The 17,322-nt window shown below is 33.7% G+C and overlaps 1 protein-coding gene across 1 annotated transcript in view; it reads right to left on the reverse strand.

The window, feature by feature from the left end:
• SPATA17 (spermatogenesis associated 17) overlaps positions 1 to 17,322 on the reverse strand; it is a 187,221-nt gene that overhangs the window by 33,157 nt on the left and 136,742 nt on the right. The window contains exon 9 of the mRNA XM_065871860.1: positions 14,273 to 14,408. Within this exon, the coding sequence (XP_065727932.1) occupies positions 14,273 to 14,408 (136 nt within the window). The remainder of the gene's footprint in view (positions 1 to 14,272; positions 14,409 to 17,322) is intronic.

Consider the following 17,322-nt stretch of genomic DNA (forward strand, 5'->3'; position numbering starts at 1 on the left):
GACCCTGAATAGCCAAAGCAATCTTAGGAACAAAGCTGGAGGTATCATACTGCCTGATTTCAAGCTATACTAAAAGCTACAGTAATCAAAACAGTATGTTATTGGCACAAAAGCAGACACACAGATAAATGGAACAGGATAATGAGCTCAGAAATAAACCCATGCTCGTATGGCTAATTAATCTATGACAAAGAAGGAAAGAATATGCAATGGGGAAAAGACAGCCTCCTCAATAAATGGTGTTGGCAAAATTGGACAGCTACCTGCAAAAGAATGAAACTTGTATTTCACACCATATGCAAAAATAAACACAAAATGTATTAAAGATTTAAATGTAAGACCAAAAACCATAAAATGTCACTCTATGTTTTAAATCAAACTTCCCACATAATAAAAGTACAAGAAATGAGACAGGCAAAATAATTTCCAACAAAGGAAAATAAAACCACATGGTTAAGTGGATAAAAGAGAGTGACTTGATTAGTCATCTGATGAGTACAGGTGGACAGGTCTTGAGCACAAATGGCCAAGCCAACAATCATCTAACATGCACTTGTAATGGATTCTTTGCCTTGCATCACTCTTGCTAACTGCAGAGAAAACCTTCATAGCTAGAACATCACTTCTACGTGTAAGATTCAATGTGAGAGAGATGGTTCTTCGGTTACTCCCCCTTTCCACCCCATCTAACGATGCCTTTCCTGAATGTGGCTGTGTGTTCATAGCTGTGCAGAAAAGGACTAGTGAGATCAAGGGGGCAAAGACAAACCTTGAGTACATGCCACAGACATACTTTAGTTAATGTGTTCTTAAGGTAACTAACTTTTTGACCATAACTTTAAAAATAAATAAATAAATAAAAACAAGTATACTGTCATCCCCTATATATATCTCCCATATATATATAGGAAAGACAGGAAATTTCTGAAAAGGAGCATCTTTCTTTGCTTTGGGATAATAGACTTTACTGGGGCAGTATTTTAAGCTACTCTGTACACTACAGTAGAAAGAAGCTTTCTGGAAAGTGCACTTTATGTTAGCATGTCATCAAAAATCAGTCCTTCAATCTACCACTGATTATTTTAATGCTACTGAGATATAACTTTCTATGAATACAGTAGCTACATTCAGAGGTGATTTTTCTTCATAGAATATCAAACACTTAACACTTGATATCTGGAAATCTCCCAATCTGATAAATGCATGCAACTTCAGATCCTTTATTATTGTTGGCATTTATATATATTATAGATCAGTAATATGAGAGTTAGAAAGTGGAAGCAAGGGAACTTTTATCAGTAGTGTTTTCGGGTAAAAGGAAAAAGTACATTGTGTTAGCTACCAATATATCTAATATAGTTTATCAACTTTTTTCTGGGATATTTTTAGAATTTTTACTGTACTTTGAAATTTAAGTAACGCTAGCCATGAATATGGAAACTTACTTTCAAAACTAAGTATGCTAAAATTTTATGTATAGTATTTTGTACACCCTTCATTATGCTATTAGAACTAGAAAGTATATTCATACTTGCAGATTAGATTGCTTCTATCCTTTGGACATTATGTGTATTAAATATCAAAACATAAATGACAGATGTTCCTGAGTTCATTTAGAAAAACAATACGTAGTGTCTTGAAAATCAAAGCAAAGCTTCAGATTCAAACAAGCATAGTTTGAATTTAGTTTCTTTTATTTCTTTTAAAAATGATAATTCTGAAAAAATATTAAAAAAAATTTTAATGGCTTATAGGCTTTAGCAATATAAATGAGTTTCTATGGAAAATGTCGACAAAATGTAAGTCATTTTCTTAAAATAGTACACACATGACATAAAGTGAAGGAAAAAGGTATATGGTTAATGCTATGTGCTCTTCATTATTTCCATAATAAATACCATCCTGATATATGGCATTAGGTTGGTGAGCTACAAGGAAACTTGGACAGACATGTCTGCAGCCCAGTCTGCTCATGACAAATAATTAGATTCATAACAAAAATATAGTCAGAAAGAATATATAATAAAAATAATAAAACACTGAATACATAATAAAATAATAAAACACTGAATACATACACAGGAATTGTATTTTATTTACCATAAGAAAACTTAATTTTGGACTAGGATGTAAGTTTTATATCTTAGTTTGTTTTTTTGTTTTTTTTTTTGGCCACGCCATGCGGCGTGTGGAATCTTAGTTCCCCGACCAGGGATCAAACCCATGCCCCCTGCAGTGGAAGCATGCAGTCTTAACCACTGGACCTCCGGGGAAGTCCCATATCATGGTTTAAGTTTTAAAATACTAAACTTGCCATAATTTCACTTGGGAGAGCGGATGCAGTTAGGAAAAGCTCTCCTAAGGAAGAGAGGGAGAAAACTAGTATGTCTCCTCAGTATTTGACATAAGTGAGTGACTGCCTGGATGGAAGGAATTTAAAAGAGACCAGGTGTCAGGGAGAAGATGGAGAGCTCTGCATTGGGCATAATGAGTGTGAGCTCTGTTTGGATAAGCAAAGAAAACTGAAAGAGTAATACAGCAATATTATTTTTTCTCTAATGCTGCTTACAGGCAAGTTACATGATTAAATGAAGAAGGGAGGGAAAGCAAGACATTTATAATACAACAGACAAATGACAATGTATTGCTAGTTAGGCAGAATAATAAGCACCATCTAATTTTCTCTTTAAAATCCATTTATTCTTCAAAGCCCTAGATCATCATCAAGGGACCACATTTTCCGACTGAGGAATTACAGAGGAGGAAAATTAGGTTTTTAAAAACATTCCAATTGTTGTGAGCAAACTCCTTGCAAATAGCTCTGGAATCGATTTAGTAAGAAAGTTAAGGTCAACATTTGTATACTTACAACCTCTGTGCGAAATATTTTTACTACTTTTGTACCTTTAGAGTCTTTAATTGATATCTTTAAATTCAGCTGCTGCCCAGATCATCAAGTTATCACTTTTCAGTCAATCTGATATTTCACAGTTGTTAAACTTTTAACATGTTAGCAGATTTAAATTTTCCCCTAATAGTTCATAACCTTATAATAGCCACCTAAAAATTAACTTGTAAATTAATCCAGAGTTAATAATGCAATTATTAATCTGGCACTTATATATGTAACAGAAATCACAAACTGTAGCCTTCTCAAAATCAGTCTGGTAGTATGGCTTTCAGCATCTTTTTAGAATGAATGTGAATGTTTAAATAACTCCATGAAGAGAGCCTTTAGGAGAAAATATATTGCACTTAGGCATAATTTGGAAAATATGCAGTTAATATGTTAAACTAAATTAAATCCACAACAATAATTTTTGCAATGGAACAATTTCTTCAAGTGAACTCTCAAGCAGGAAATCTAGTCTGTGAAACCCATGAGTATAGAGTTCTGAGCACTCCTTAGAGCACATAATATAAAGTGATATAAAGTGATAAGGAAACACACAATTAAGAGAAGTATTTGACTTGTCCCTTTTTTTTATGGTACGTGTTGCTGTAGGTTCCCTTTGCCTTTTCGTAAGACTTTAAAAATATTTTAAGCACCAACTTGGAAGTTTACCAAAAATTTTTTCAAAATACTATTTTTATACTGATACAAAATCAACTGGAAGATACAAAAGGATATAAAATGTGATCTATAAATTAAAATCCAACTTGAGGGCAAGCTTTTTACTTCTTTTGCCTTAGAAGTAACACAAGTTAGATGTTCAATATATTTAAATTTCATTATTCAATTTTTATAATATTAAAACATGAACTATACAGTATGGGACATAAATTTAAATTAATAAAAAGCAAATTAATCTTTTAATCATCTAGGACTCAGTCAATTTATTAATGTGATTTTACTATTACTTTCTAAATACAAGAGTAACTCGGAGCTATCACAGGTTGGGTTCCAGACCACCACAATAAAGTGAATATTGTAATTGAGTCACACATATTTTTTTGCTCTTCCAGTGCATCTGAAAGCTACGTTTACACTATACTGTAGTCTATTAAGTGTGCAATAGCATTCTGTCTAAAAACAGAATGTAAATAGGAATGATTTCTTTGTAGCATGCAATGCTGCTTGACAGCATTTTACCCACAGTAGCAGAACTTCTTTCAAAATTGGAGTCAATCCCTTCAAACCCTGCCACTGCTTTACCAACTAAGTTTATGTCGTGTTCTACATCCTTTGTCATTTCAACAATCTATATAACATCTTCACCAGGAGCAGTTCCCATCTCAAGAAACCACTTTCTTTGCTCATCCATTAGAAGTAACTCCTTATTCATTCAAGTTTTATCATGAGATGGCAGCAATTCAGTCACATCTTCAGGCTCCACTTCTAATTCTAGTTCTCTTGCTTTCTGAAGTGACTTCCTCCACTGAAGTCTTGAAGGCATCCACGATGGTTGGAATCAATTTCTTCCTGATAATGCTGATATTTTAACCGCTTCCCATGAATTACAAATGTTCCTAATGGCTTCTAGAATGATAAATCCTTTCCAGAAAGTTTTCAATTTACATTGTCTAAATCCATCAGAGGAATCACTATCTCTGGCAACCAGGGAGAGAGTTCATTTTATTATTATTTTTATAAATAATATTCTGGTGTTCTGTATCATCTTGACACATAATCAAGATAAATTTTTTAAATGTACAAACCATTATGTATAAAGTAAGCTATAAGGCTATATTGTACAACAGAGAGAATATAGCCAATATTCTATAATAACTATAAATGGAATATAACCTTTAAAAATTGTGAATCACTATGTTGTATAACTTTAACTTATATAATACTGTACAGAAATTATACTTCAGTTTTTAAGAAAAGCCTTAAAAGCAAAACAATATATATTTAACAGAAAACATATATATATATATATATATATATATATATATATATACAATATACAAAAGTTTGGTGCATGAAAGCACAGAGTTAATATAAAACAATAAAGACTATGCAAAAATCCCAAAGCATATAAAAAGGTAACTAAATGAAGTGAATAATAATAGAACCATTCCCCTTTAAAATAATCCCACAAAATTAACAATTTGTTAACTCGCAAAAATATTTCCAATATTTGAGATAAAGTGTCAGTACTTTAATTTCAGCAAACTAGAGGTTTCAAGAAGCCTATCACCTAAAAATTCTAGATAAAAGATGTTAAGATCTTTTTAATGCATAAATGACCTGGGGAAAGATTAAGAGGATTCTCTGGAAGAAAGAATTGACAAGAAAGTGCAACCCAGCAAGGTCTGTAGTCAGCACATGTCCCATGGTATATACACATCCATAGAGTCCTAACGTTTGGGTGTAACATGGCACATGGTCAAGAAAGAGACATCTGGCCCTGGGGTACAATGGGAGGTTAGACCAGAGAACACGGTATAAAACCAGCACTCCTGAAAAGTAACATTTTCAGTAGGTAGACTAGAAAAAGAAAAAGACCCTATTAGGGAGACTTTGAGCATACGCAACCATCTCATCCTTGGATCTGAGTTGAGTGGAGAAAAGGAAAGAATTAAGTTCAGGAATCACATTGGGACTAAAAACTTTCAGAAAGAAAATTATAGAAGCAAGCTATAAAACCTCTAGCTGTCAAACAAAGATTCTGTCCTACACCACAGTGTACAGCTGCACATCTAGGGCAAACATCTTACCTGGGGTAATGTAAATTTTACAGACCTCAGAAGGAAACAGTTGCCACAGTCTCTCTAGAGCTGTACAGTGATTAATAATCTGATGGAGAGATCTCTCAATCTCAGACTTTGTTGCAGTTAGAAAATAAAGGTTTTTTAAAAAATAGGTTACCATGCTTCTTATAAAACTGTGTTCCATTATGTTTGCTCCTCACTCAAATGTAATGCTTTAGACTCAAATGCGAATTGAGCCCTTAGGTTAATAATTATACACTAATGTGGTCAGTTCTGATCTACTGAAAATCTTGGATACATCACTGCACATATTATTTTTATTCACAAATTAAAATCCAAATCAGAAACTCTTGTGAACCCGTTTTTAAAACTATAATTGAAAATTACCACACAATGTAACAAACCTATCTGAAACAAAACATTGATTAAAAGCCTAAGGTAATGTAAATTTATACATCTTAACATTACACATCCAAACTATTCTATAGGTTAAACATTATTTTTTAATAAATAGTATAACACAATATTTGGCTCTGTCCTATTTTCTTAAATGCATAATAAACTAGAGTATATGCATAAACGTATACACATACAAATGCAAAATACTTTATAATAAAACATTATATAAACATATACTTTTCCTGAAGGCTACTGACCTCCAGAAGACCGATACAAGGGTAATCAGACGGGAAAACTGAAGACCTTCAGTCCCAGATATATTGTGAGAGAGACAGAAAAAGCACTTAAACTGAATATTTGATTATTGAAGGCCATCCTCATAAGCAAAATATTTTCCCTCAATTACACCTAATTATTTAATTGTTTACATTTACTAATGAAACGAAACAACATAAAACAAACAACTGTTGGGGGCTCTTTTTAGCCGGCACATAATCATCCATCACCATGTACAGAAAGATTCTTAAAATTATATGAAGCTGGTCTATTTAAAGTGAAAGGCATATTTTATCCCAATCAATGCATAAAAGTAAAATTATCCATAACTGAGGCATGTTTCTCTGCTGTACAGTTCAGCTGTAATGATCCCCACACACTGCTCTTGCACATCAATTATGATAATCATAATCACGGTCATTAAGCTGGATGTTCATTATTATCAGGATGCTGGTGACAGCAGATTCAATCATCGGGTGCCATGGGCAAGCAGTCACAGTCCCACCCAAGTTTCTGCACACAGCGATGTGCCACATTAAATCTATGATGTGTTCCACATCCCACTCCATTCCAAAAGCCATAGACGGTAAAGGTCAACTTTATGTTCTGTGCAATATGCTTAGGTTTTCTAAATTAATTCTATGGAGTACTAGATATTTTTATGCTTTGTAGCTTATAAAATCCTGTTTAGGACCAAAATGCATGTGAAAATAACAAAGAAGGCCTGCTCTACTGTTGTAATTCACCTATAATAAGGCGGATGAGGAGAGGCTCTGTCAACATGAACCATCTTAAAAGTCTCTGCTTGAATTTTGCAAGTAAGGAAAAACATGAAATGGTTCTATTACAATCAGTTGTCTAAAATGCACATGAAACTCATTCTAATTCAAATAAAGGCCTCAGACTATTATTTCTGCTTCAGTAAATATGAACATATGTGAATGTTTTGACAATCATAAGAATGTTTTTCGTATACGGAATTTTTTCTTTTCCAACTTCGACCTAGCCAGATAGATGAAATTAATGGTGACTGATAGAGTCTCCTTATTTAATTTCATTTCTATTTTAAACATTGAGATCAGCACAACAAATAATTTATAAATCCAAAGTATTTACCGGAACTTAAAGTTTGACCATTTAAGACACAGACCTACATTCTAACAATTTAACTTGGGGCATTTTACAATTAAATAAAAGAAATATGAGGAAGTTATATGATACGTACATTAGTGCATCATTGATCTCCATACTTTCACAAAATGATATATAATTACAAGAGACAAAGAAGGACACTACATAATGATCAAGGTATCAATCCAAGAAGATATAACAATTGTAAATATTTATGCACCCAACATAGGAGCACCTGAATACATAAGGCAAATGCTAACAGCCGTAAAAGGGGAAACTGACAGTAACACAAACATAGTAGGGGACTATAACACCCCACTTTCACCAATGGACAGATCATCCAAAATGAAAATAAATAAGGAAACACAAGCCTTAAAAGATACATTAAACAAGATGGACTTAATTGATATTTATAGGATATTCCATCCAAAAACAACAGAATACACTCTCTTCTCAAGTGCTCATGGAACATTCTCCAAGATAGATCATATCTTGGGTCACAAAGCAAGCCTTGGTAACTTTAAGAAAATTGAAATTGTATCAAGTACCTTTTCCAACAACAATGCTATGAGACTAGATATCAACTACAGGAAAAAATCTGTAAAAAATACAAACACATGGAGGCTAAACAATACACTACTTAATAACCAAGAGATCACTGGAGAAATCAAAGAGGATATCAAAAAATACCTAGAAAAAAATGACAATGAAAACACGACGACCCAAAACCTATGGAATGCAGCAAAAGCAGTTTTAAGAGGGAAGTTTATAGCAATACAATCCTACCTCAAGAAACAAGAAACATCTCACATAAACAACCGAACCCTATACCTAAAGCAATTAGAGAAAGAAGAACAAAAAACCCCCAAAGTTAGTAGAAGGAAAGAAATCATAAAGACCAGATATGAAATAGAAACGGAGGAAACGACAGCAAACATCAATAAAACTAAAGGCTGGTTCTTTGAGAAGAAAAACAAAATTGATAAACCATTAGCCAGACTCATAAAGAAAAAAAGGGAGAAGACTCAAATCAATAGAATTCAAATTACAAAAGGAGAAGTAACAACTGACACTGCAAAAATTCAAAGGATCATGAGAGATTACTACAAGCAACTATATGCCAATAAAATGGACAACCTGGAAGAAATGGATAAATTCTTAGAAAAGCACAACCTTCCGAGAATGAACCAGGAAGAAATAGAAAATATAAACAGACCAATCACAAGCGCTGAAATTGAGACTATGATTAAAAATCTTCTAACAAACAAAAGCCCAGGACCAGATGGTTTCACAGGCGAATTCTCTCAAACATTTAGAGAAGAGCTAACACCTATCCTTCTCAAACTCTTCCAGAATATAGCAGAGGGAGGAACACTCCCAAACTCATTCTACAAGGCCACCATCACCCTGATACCAAAACCAGACAAAGATGTCACAAATAAATAAAACTACAGACCAATATCACTGATAAACATAGACGCAAAAATCCTCACCAAAAGACTATCAAACAGAATCCAACAGCACACTAAAAGGATCATACGCCATGATCAAGTGGGGTTTATCCCAGGAATGCAAGGATTCTTCAATATATGCAAATCAATCAATGTGATAAGCCATATTAACAAACTGAAGGAGAAAAATCATATGATCATCCCAATATATGCAGAAAAAGCTTTTGACAAAATGCAACACCGTTTATGATAAAAAAAAACCCTTCAGAAACTAGGCATAGAGGTAACTTAACATAATAAAGGCCATATATGACAAACCCACAGCCAATATCATTCTCAATGGTGAAAAAATGAAACCATTTCCTCTAAGATCAGAAACAAGACAAGGCTGTCCACTCTCACCACTATTATTCAACACAGTTTTGGAAGTTTTAGGCACAGCAATCACAGAAGAAAAAGAAATAAAAGGAATCCAAATTGGAAAAGAAGAAGTAAAGCTGTCACTGTCTGCAGATAACATGATATTGTACATAGAGAATCCTAAAGATGCCACCAGAAAACTACTAAAGCTAATCAATGAATTTGGTAAAGTAGTAGGATACAAAATTAATGCACAGAAATCTCTTGCATTTCTATACACTAAGGATGAAAAATCTGAAAGAGAAATAAAGGAAACACTCCCATTTACCATTGCAACAAAAAGAATAAAATACCTAGGAATAAACCTACCTAAGGAGACAAAAGACCTGTATGCAGAAAACTATAAGACACTGAGGAAAGAAATTAAAGACGATACAAACACATGTTCTTGGATTGGAAGAATCAACATTGTGAAAATGACTATACTACCCAAAGCAATCCACAGATTCAATGCAATCCCTATCAAACTACCAATGGTATTTTTCACAGAACTAGAACAAAAAATTTCACAATTTGTATGAAAACATAAAAGACCCCAAACAGCCAAAGCAATCTGGAGAAAGAAAAATGGAGCTGGAGGAATCAGGCTCCCGGACTTCAGCCTATACTACAAAGCTACAGTAATCAAGACAGTATGGTACTGGCACAAAAACAGAAATATAGATCAATGGAACAGGATAGAAACCCCAGAGATAAACCCACACACCTATCTATGGTCAACTCATCTATGACAAAGGAGCCAAGGATATACAATGGAGAAAAGAGAAAAGACAGTCTCTTCAATAAGTGGTGCTGAGAAAACCAGACAGCTACATGTAAAAGAATGAAATTAGAACACTCCCTAACAACATACACAAAAATAAACTCAAAATGTATTAGAGACCTAAATGTAAGGCCAGACACTATAAAACTCTTAGAGGAAAACATAGGCGGAATACTCTATGACATACATCACAGCAAGATCCTTTTTGATCCACCTCCTAGAGAAATGGAAATAAAAACAAAAAAGAACAAATGGGACCTAATGAAACTTAAAAGCTTTTGCACAGCAAAGGAATCCATAAACAAGACAAAAAGACAACCCTCAGAATGGGAGAAAATATTTGCAAATGAAGCAACTGACAAAGGATTAATCTCCAAAATATACAAGCAGCTCATGCAGCTCAATATCAAAAAAACAAACAACCCAATACAAAAATGGCAGAAGACCTAAATAGACATTTCCCCAAAGAAGATATACAGATTGCCAACAAACATATTAAAGGATGCTCAACATCACTAATCATTAGAGAAATGCATATCAAAACTACAGTGAGGTATCACCTCACACCAGTCAGTATGGCCATCATCAAAAAATCTACAAACAATAAATGCTGGGGAGTGTGCGGAGAAAAGGGAACCCTATTGCACTGTTGGTGGGAATGTAAATTGATACAGCTACTATGGAGAACAGTATGGAGGTTCCTTAAAAAACTAAAAACTACCATACAACCTAGCAATCCCACTACTGGGCATATTCCCTGAGAAAACCATAATTCAAAAAGAGTCATGTACCACAGTGTTCAGTGCAGCTCTATTTACAACAGCCAGTACATGGAAGCAACCTAAGTGTCCATCGACAGATGAATGTATTAAGAAGATGTGGCACACATATACAATGGAATATTACGCAGCCTTAAGAAGAAACGAAATTGAGTTATCTGTAGTGAGGTGGATGGACCTAGAGACTGTCATACAGAGTGAAGTAAGCCAGAAAAAGAAAAATAAATACCATATGCTAACACATACATATGGAATCTAAAAAAAAAAAAAAAAAAAGGTTCTGAAGAACCTAGGGGCAGGACAGGAATAAAGATGCAGATGTAGAGAATGGACTTGAGGACATGGGGAGGGAGAAGGGTAAGCTGGGACGAAGTGAGAGAGTGGCATGGATATATATACACTACCAAATGTAAAATAGATAGCTAGTGGGAAGCAGCTGCCTAGCACAGGGAGATCAGCTCACTGCTTTGTGACCACCTAGAGGGGTGGGATAGGGAGGGTGGGAGGGAGACACAAGAGGGAGGAGTTATGGGGATATATGTATACGTATAGCTGATTTACTTTGTTATACAGCAGAAACTAACACACCATTGTAAAGCAATTATACTCCAATAAAGATGTTTAAAAAAATGATATATATATATTATTTTTCATTATTGATTTTCATAATTTTGGGAAAAAGTAATATTTGCTTGCAATCTGCTGACTTTGTGATGTCTTTGTATAGAGTTCTTCATATTGATAAAATTAAAAATAATACAAAATATTAAGTACTATTTGATTACTAATTGATGTAATGTGAATATGGTTAGAGAAAGAAAACATGATTTTTCTCTCAACTGATACCCTTTATCCCATTTGTGTAGCAAATCATCTGGAAATTATAACCTCCATGCTTAAAGATGACAGAAGAGAAAGAAAATTCTTCAGGCAGACACTCTTAAAACATGATGGAAAGGGTGGAGATCAGGAACCAAATGTATTTAATTGAGCTGTTTCTTGGCTGAAGTGAATCTACTGCATTGAACTAAATCTTATTTGCATTTAAATATTTGTAAATAGTCCATCTTCCAATAGAAGCATAAAACTACACCAGTCTTTTCCTTCTCCAACATTTTGAACTCAGCAACTCACTAAAACTATTCTTCATCTACTAATATGAGTAAGTGATGGTCTCACAACTCCAAGGTCAAGAAACAAAGTTTTATATAAAATAAAGAAAAATAAGCCTGCTTTTAGTTATTTATTGGGCACAAGTCTCAACCAAATCGCTTTCAGCAAATCAAAACATAAAATATTTTCATGTAAACAACAGAATGACTACCCTTATATTTTGTAGAATCTACTGGCAACACAGGAATAATCTGTTCATCTAATATGGTTATTTTAAGAGATCGGAAGAAGGGGGAAGAAGGATATGAGGAGGGGAGGGAGAAATTTAAATTTGTATTTAGTATTTTTCTATGTGGTTTTGTGCAAGTAGATTAATGATTTATTAAGACATAAAGAATCCCTACACTTTTTCTCTTAGTTTTCAGGGTCTGCAAGAACAATTATTTGTCATTAACTTTTCAAGTATGTGTACTTTCTAAACGTATACAGAGGCACACAAGGATTCCTCCAAAAGAACAAAATAAACATTTTTTTTTTAGTGAATATCCGAGAATTTCTGCAAGTTGCTTACTTCAGTTAGATAAATGCATAGTCTTAGAATATGTCAAAATATATGAATGAACCTGTTGCATAAAACCAAAAAGTACCGTATTATTTTAGGAAAGAAACATTGGCACAAGGATTTTTCTTACTCTGAAGTAGCTTGATGTCCTAAGGTAGGTAAGTCATTTAAATTTTAAAGAAATGAGAATTTCCTTGAATTAAATAGGATGGTGAGGGCATAACAGCAAAAAAAAAACCCACAAAACTTTACGTCAAATAGAAAAATGAGAGGTAGATCACATTATGTACATTCAAAATACAAAATTAAATAGTTTAAAAATCATATTAAACCTATATATTGAATGGTTGCATATTAGGTAAAAACAAATGCCTAGAATAGTCTTACCATGGATTTTTATGAAATAATATTGTTATCAACTTTTAGGTTTTTCAATCAGTGGACCAGATTGAACTACTCCTTGTATTTCTTATGCCATGGAATTACTATTTAGTGTTTTAGAAGACCATTTAAAAAAAATAATAAAAGACTTAGTAGCTGTAAAAGAAAAAGGCACTTTCCAAAGAATCCAAGTTACTCCCCAGCATGAGTTCCCTTTGACATTCCTATATTTTAAATGTCCTTAAAAAAAGAAATTTTCTTAGAATTTGGTAGAGAAAGATCTTGTTTCCCTTAAGGGTCTAATGTATCTTTTCCTCTTGAATAGTGAGGATGCCTCTGCAACTTGTGTTCTCTCCATCTTTGCCACCCACAGGCTCAATTCCTAAGTCACTTCCCACCATACTCACAGTCCCCCTTTATTTTGTGTGCATAGCCAGTCTTCTTATCTAAGATTGTTTCCCCTTAATTAAATTTCTAGAATATGACCTGTGCTGTATTTGCCATTTGATAAGGTGCCTTAAATCCTTTTGGTTGGAGACTGTGTGTAAATGAATAAATCCTCATTGACAGACTATTAATAGAAATAGGCCTGGTAGTATATGGAACTCAAGAGCCCTAACCCCCTTCCAGAAAATCACTGCCTACTTCATTTTATCTGTATAATTTTAGCATGAATAAGTTTGAGTTTCTAACTGCTAGACAATAGGTTAAACACATAGTAAGAACTTTCCTCTTTACCTCCTATAGTGTAAGACATGTGAGTGTTTTCGCAATCTAGAAATTTTTATTTAAGTGCTAGCAACTATAATTCTGGAATCAGAAAATAAATATTTATTTGCTTTTTTCTTTTCTATACCATATATATAGATAGGATATCACATATATCTCCCTCCCTCCCTCCCTTCCTTCCTCCTTTCTTTCCTCCCTCCCTCCCTCCCTTCCTTCCTACCTACCTATCTACATACACACAGAGATTGAGAGAAAGCAGGAAAGCACTGATCTCCATGCCTGAGAGTTAGCTTAACTCTATTGCACAGATTCAGACTCTGACCCTAATTGACTTTGCCAAAGCTAATGATCCATGCCATTTGATCACAGGGTAGCTGAACCATAAAACACAAGAACACAACATCAAAAAAGAAAAAACAAAACCCACGAAAAACTTAAATCTCTTATTGACATAGTAAGCAGCACTATCTTCACATAAAATAGCTATAAATAATTTTGTAACCATGAAGGTGTTAGTCGTAATGAGAATATTTATATTTGCTATAATCAGTGTATATTTTTAGCCTTTTAAAAGAAACACTACTTTCTTTTTAATGTTGCATCAACTCACCTTGTCACAGATCCATTTCTTAGGATTTTCATCTCGGAAATGTTGACTTCCATAAGCATCAGGACCATACTTGCTTGATAAATGCATTGTCGGGATGTACTTTTTATTTTTATGGTAGGAAGAAAATGGCAAAAACCTGAAAGAACATTTAAGTAATAGTCTTAGTTTTATTTCTAGAGATATTTGATTAAAAAAAATAAGAAGTAGTAAATTACAGTGAAAATAATACATGGCTTGGAATCAGAATACCAGGTTTTCACTTCAATCTCTGCCACTGACTACCTCTATTACTAACTTCTATGAATCTTCATTTCTTATTCTGCAAGTGGAGGTACTAAAACTTCACAGAATTTTTGTAAGCCTCAAATATTTTCTAAATATAGAAAATGTTAAATAATAAATTTATTAATTAATTATGCCAAATAATTCAAACAATCACGTAAGTAAAAATGCCCTTAACTTTAAGATGGTAGTCCCCAGATGAAAAGGATGGCCAGCACTGGCAACTCTTATTGAAATGGGCTTCTTCAAATCTTAATTTACCCAAAAAATAAAGACGGTTTGGTACAGGTTATAGATAATGACCCTTTTGAGTTAGTTGGACCTCTAGTCACATCTTAGCTTTGCCTTGCTACCTGTGTTCCCTCATGCAAGTTGCTTGACCTGTAAAAGATTTTAATTATAGGGAAATTGGAAAGAATGAACAGCTTAATATATACAAAACTTTACATGGAGGCTGAAAACAGTAAGTGTTCAATAAATAATGGGGGTGCTAAAGTAGAAGGAGCTTATTGTTGTAGCTCTCATAATCATCATCATCACTACCACCACCACCATTACCATCACCACCATCATCATCACCACCACCATTATCATCATCACCACCATCACCATCATCATCACCACCACCACCACCACCATCATCGTCATCATCACCACCATCATCACCACCACCACCATTACCATCACCATCATCATCACCATCATCACCACCACCATCATCATCATCACCATCACCATCATCACCACCACCACCATCATCATCACCATCATCATCACCACCATCATCATCATCACTTTTAATGTTATTTTGATCAACATAAAAAATGAAAATTTTAAACTCTCACAGAACAACTAAGATTGTGATGTGTCTTTAGTGTAACCTGATGAATTGTTTAATCCCTCACCAAAGCTTTCTGAAATAAAAGTAAAGGAATAAAAAACTTTGTAAACTCACAAGAAAGAGGACAAAAGAGAAGAAATAGACGATGAAAATGCTAACATTTTGGCAGGTGGAAAGCAGAGAGAAAATTTAAAAACTGAAATCTAAGTTCCAGAAGAGGGAGAGGCCAAAGAGAAATGAAGCCATTAGTCCTGCAGAATCCTGGAAGAGTCTAGAAGTTACTGCAGTGGGTGACAGTGAAGAATAAGGCTGAAGACAGGTGAAAAACCTATGCCATGAATAATGAAATACCCAGGTTCCTCTCTCAGTCCATGTATACAAAAAAATAGTGTATTCTCAGAAAACTTTATACCGGAGAGGTCTCAGGGAAAGCAGGAACCACGGAAGGCCAGAGTGAGGCACCAAATGGAATATATGAATTTTAATTCAAAGACTACTTATTGAAATCTTCCCTTGCTCATCTCGAAGGAACCTGGGAGCTGGACTAACAGATTTCAGAAGAGTAATTATATCATCTCAAAAGATACTGAGAGCGCCCAGAGAAACAACTTCAAATATCAACATTTGGAGATCTCTTAACTAAAAGGTTATATCACAGTGCAACAAAGTCTATCAGTCAACAAGTCACTCTCACACACAAACTTTTTAAACCAATTTTTAGAGTCTCCTTTTTAATATGAATTTAAGAATAGATTACCAATTGGGGAAACTACCAACATGAAAGAAAGACATATATCTAAACATAAAAGATAACCTAGAGGAAACATATAATATAGGAAACAGGAGCAAACGTCAGAAAATTCTAATTAATATAATCAACGGAGACATGGTGTCAATGAAATTAGAGCTAGATCCTGTTTTAAATACAAGAAACATTTAGAGGGAAACAGCAAGCTCTGGGAAATAAATATATACAGCTAAATTAAATATTCCGCCAAGAAAAATATTTTGAAATTCAGACTTTGAAACAATAAAGTTGAGGTTCAACAAATTTATTGAGCATATGCCAATATTTTCACATATATTATCTCATTTAATTAAGACAAAGAAGGGGCCTTTTCAAAAATCTCAGTTCAATTGAAAAAAATTTTGCCATTACATTCATAAATTTGTTTAAAAAATGAAAAGTTTAGGAAATGTGGTGTTACTTCATCAATTTTCACACCTCTTTACAATTTCTTTTTAATGTTTATTAAGGAACTCCTTTTAAATATTTTTCCTAAGAAAATATTCTCTAAGCCTATTTAAGATAAAAAATAAACAGAATACAGAGCTTTGAATTATACAAAATTACACAGGCATGTATTGTATATGCTCTTGAGAAAAGAGCTCTCATTTAAGACAGATTATGGTCCTTCCAGTGCTAATTTGCACATGGGATGGACATCACACATACAAAAAATTAATGTGGCCCCAATGTCCCTGAGTATACAGAGGAGGTGCTGTAAGCTGGCTGCTGTACTTAAACTTTTTACCACTTCTGAATTGCATTTTAATAGTACATTTTTCTTTTGTGTCTGAACAAAATTTGCTTTCTCAAGGGACTGGATGGCTGAGAAGACAAGGCCGAAAGACTAGGTATTTCCCTGCACATGAATTAATATTAATTTCATTGAGCCATAATGTTTCATTAAGGTAACATGTAATGCATATTCTTAAGTGCACACATGTATGTGTATATATGTATATACATTGAAACATATTTAGATGTTTTATAAATAATATTTTAAAATTTGTCTTCAAATTCAGAAGAAATTATTTAATTCTCAAATAGAATTTGCTCTATAAAAGTATAAACAGCTATGAAAACCCTAGAAATCAATTGAGTTTACAATCAAAAGTTTAGATAATGGTCAATTTTAGTTTT

Source organism: Phocoena phocoena, chromosome 1 (assembly GCF_963924675.1).
Source record: "Phocoena phocoena chromosome 1, mPhoPho1.1, whole genome shotgun sequence".
Classification (NCBI taxonomy): Eukaryota; Metazoa; Chordata; class Mammalia; order Artiodactyla; family Phocoenidae; genus Phocoena; species Phocoena phocoena.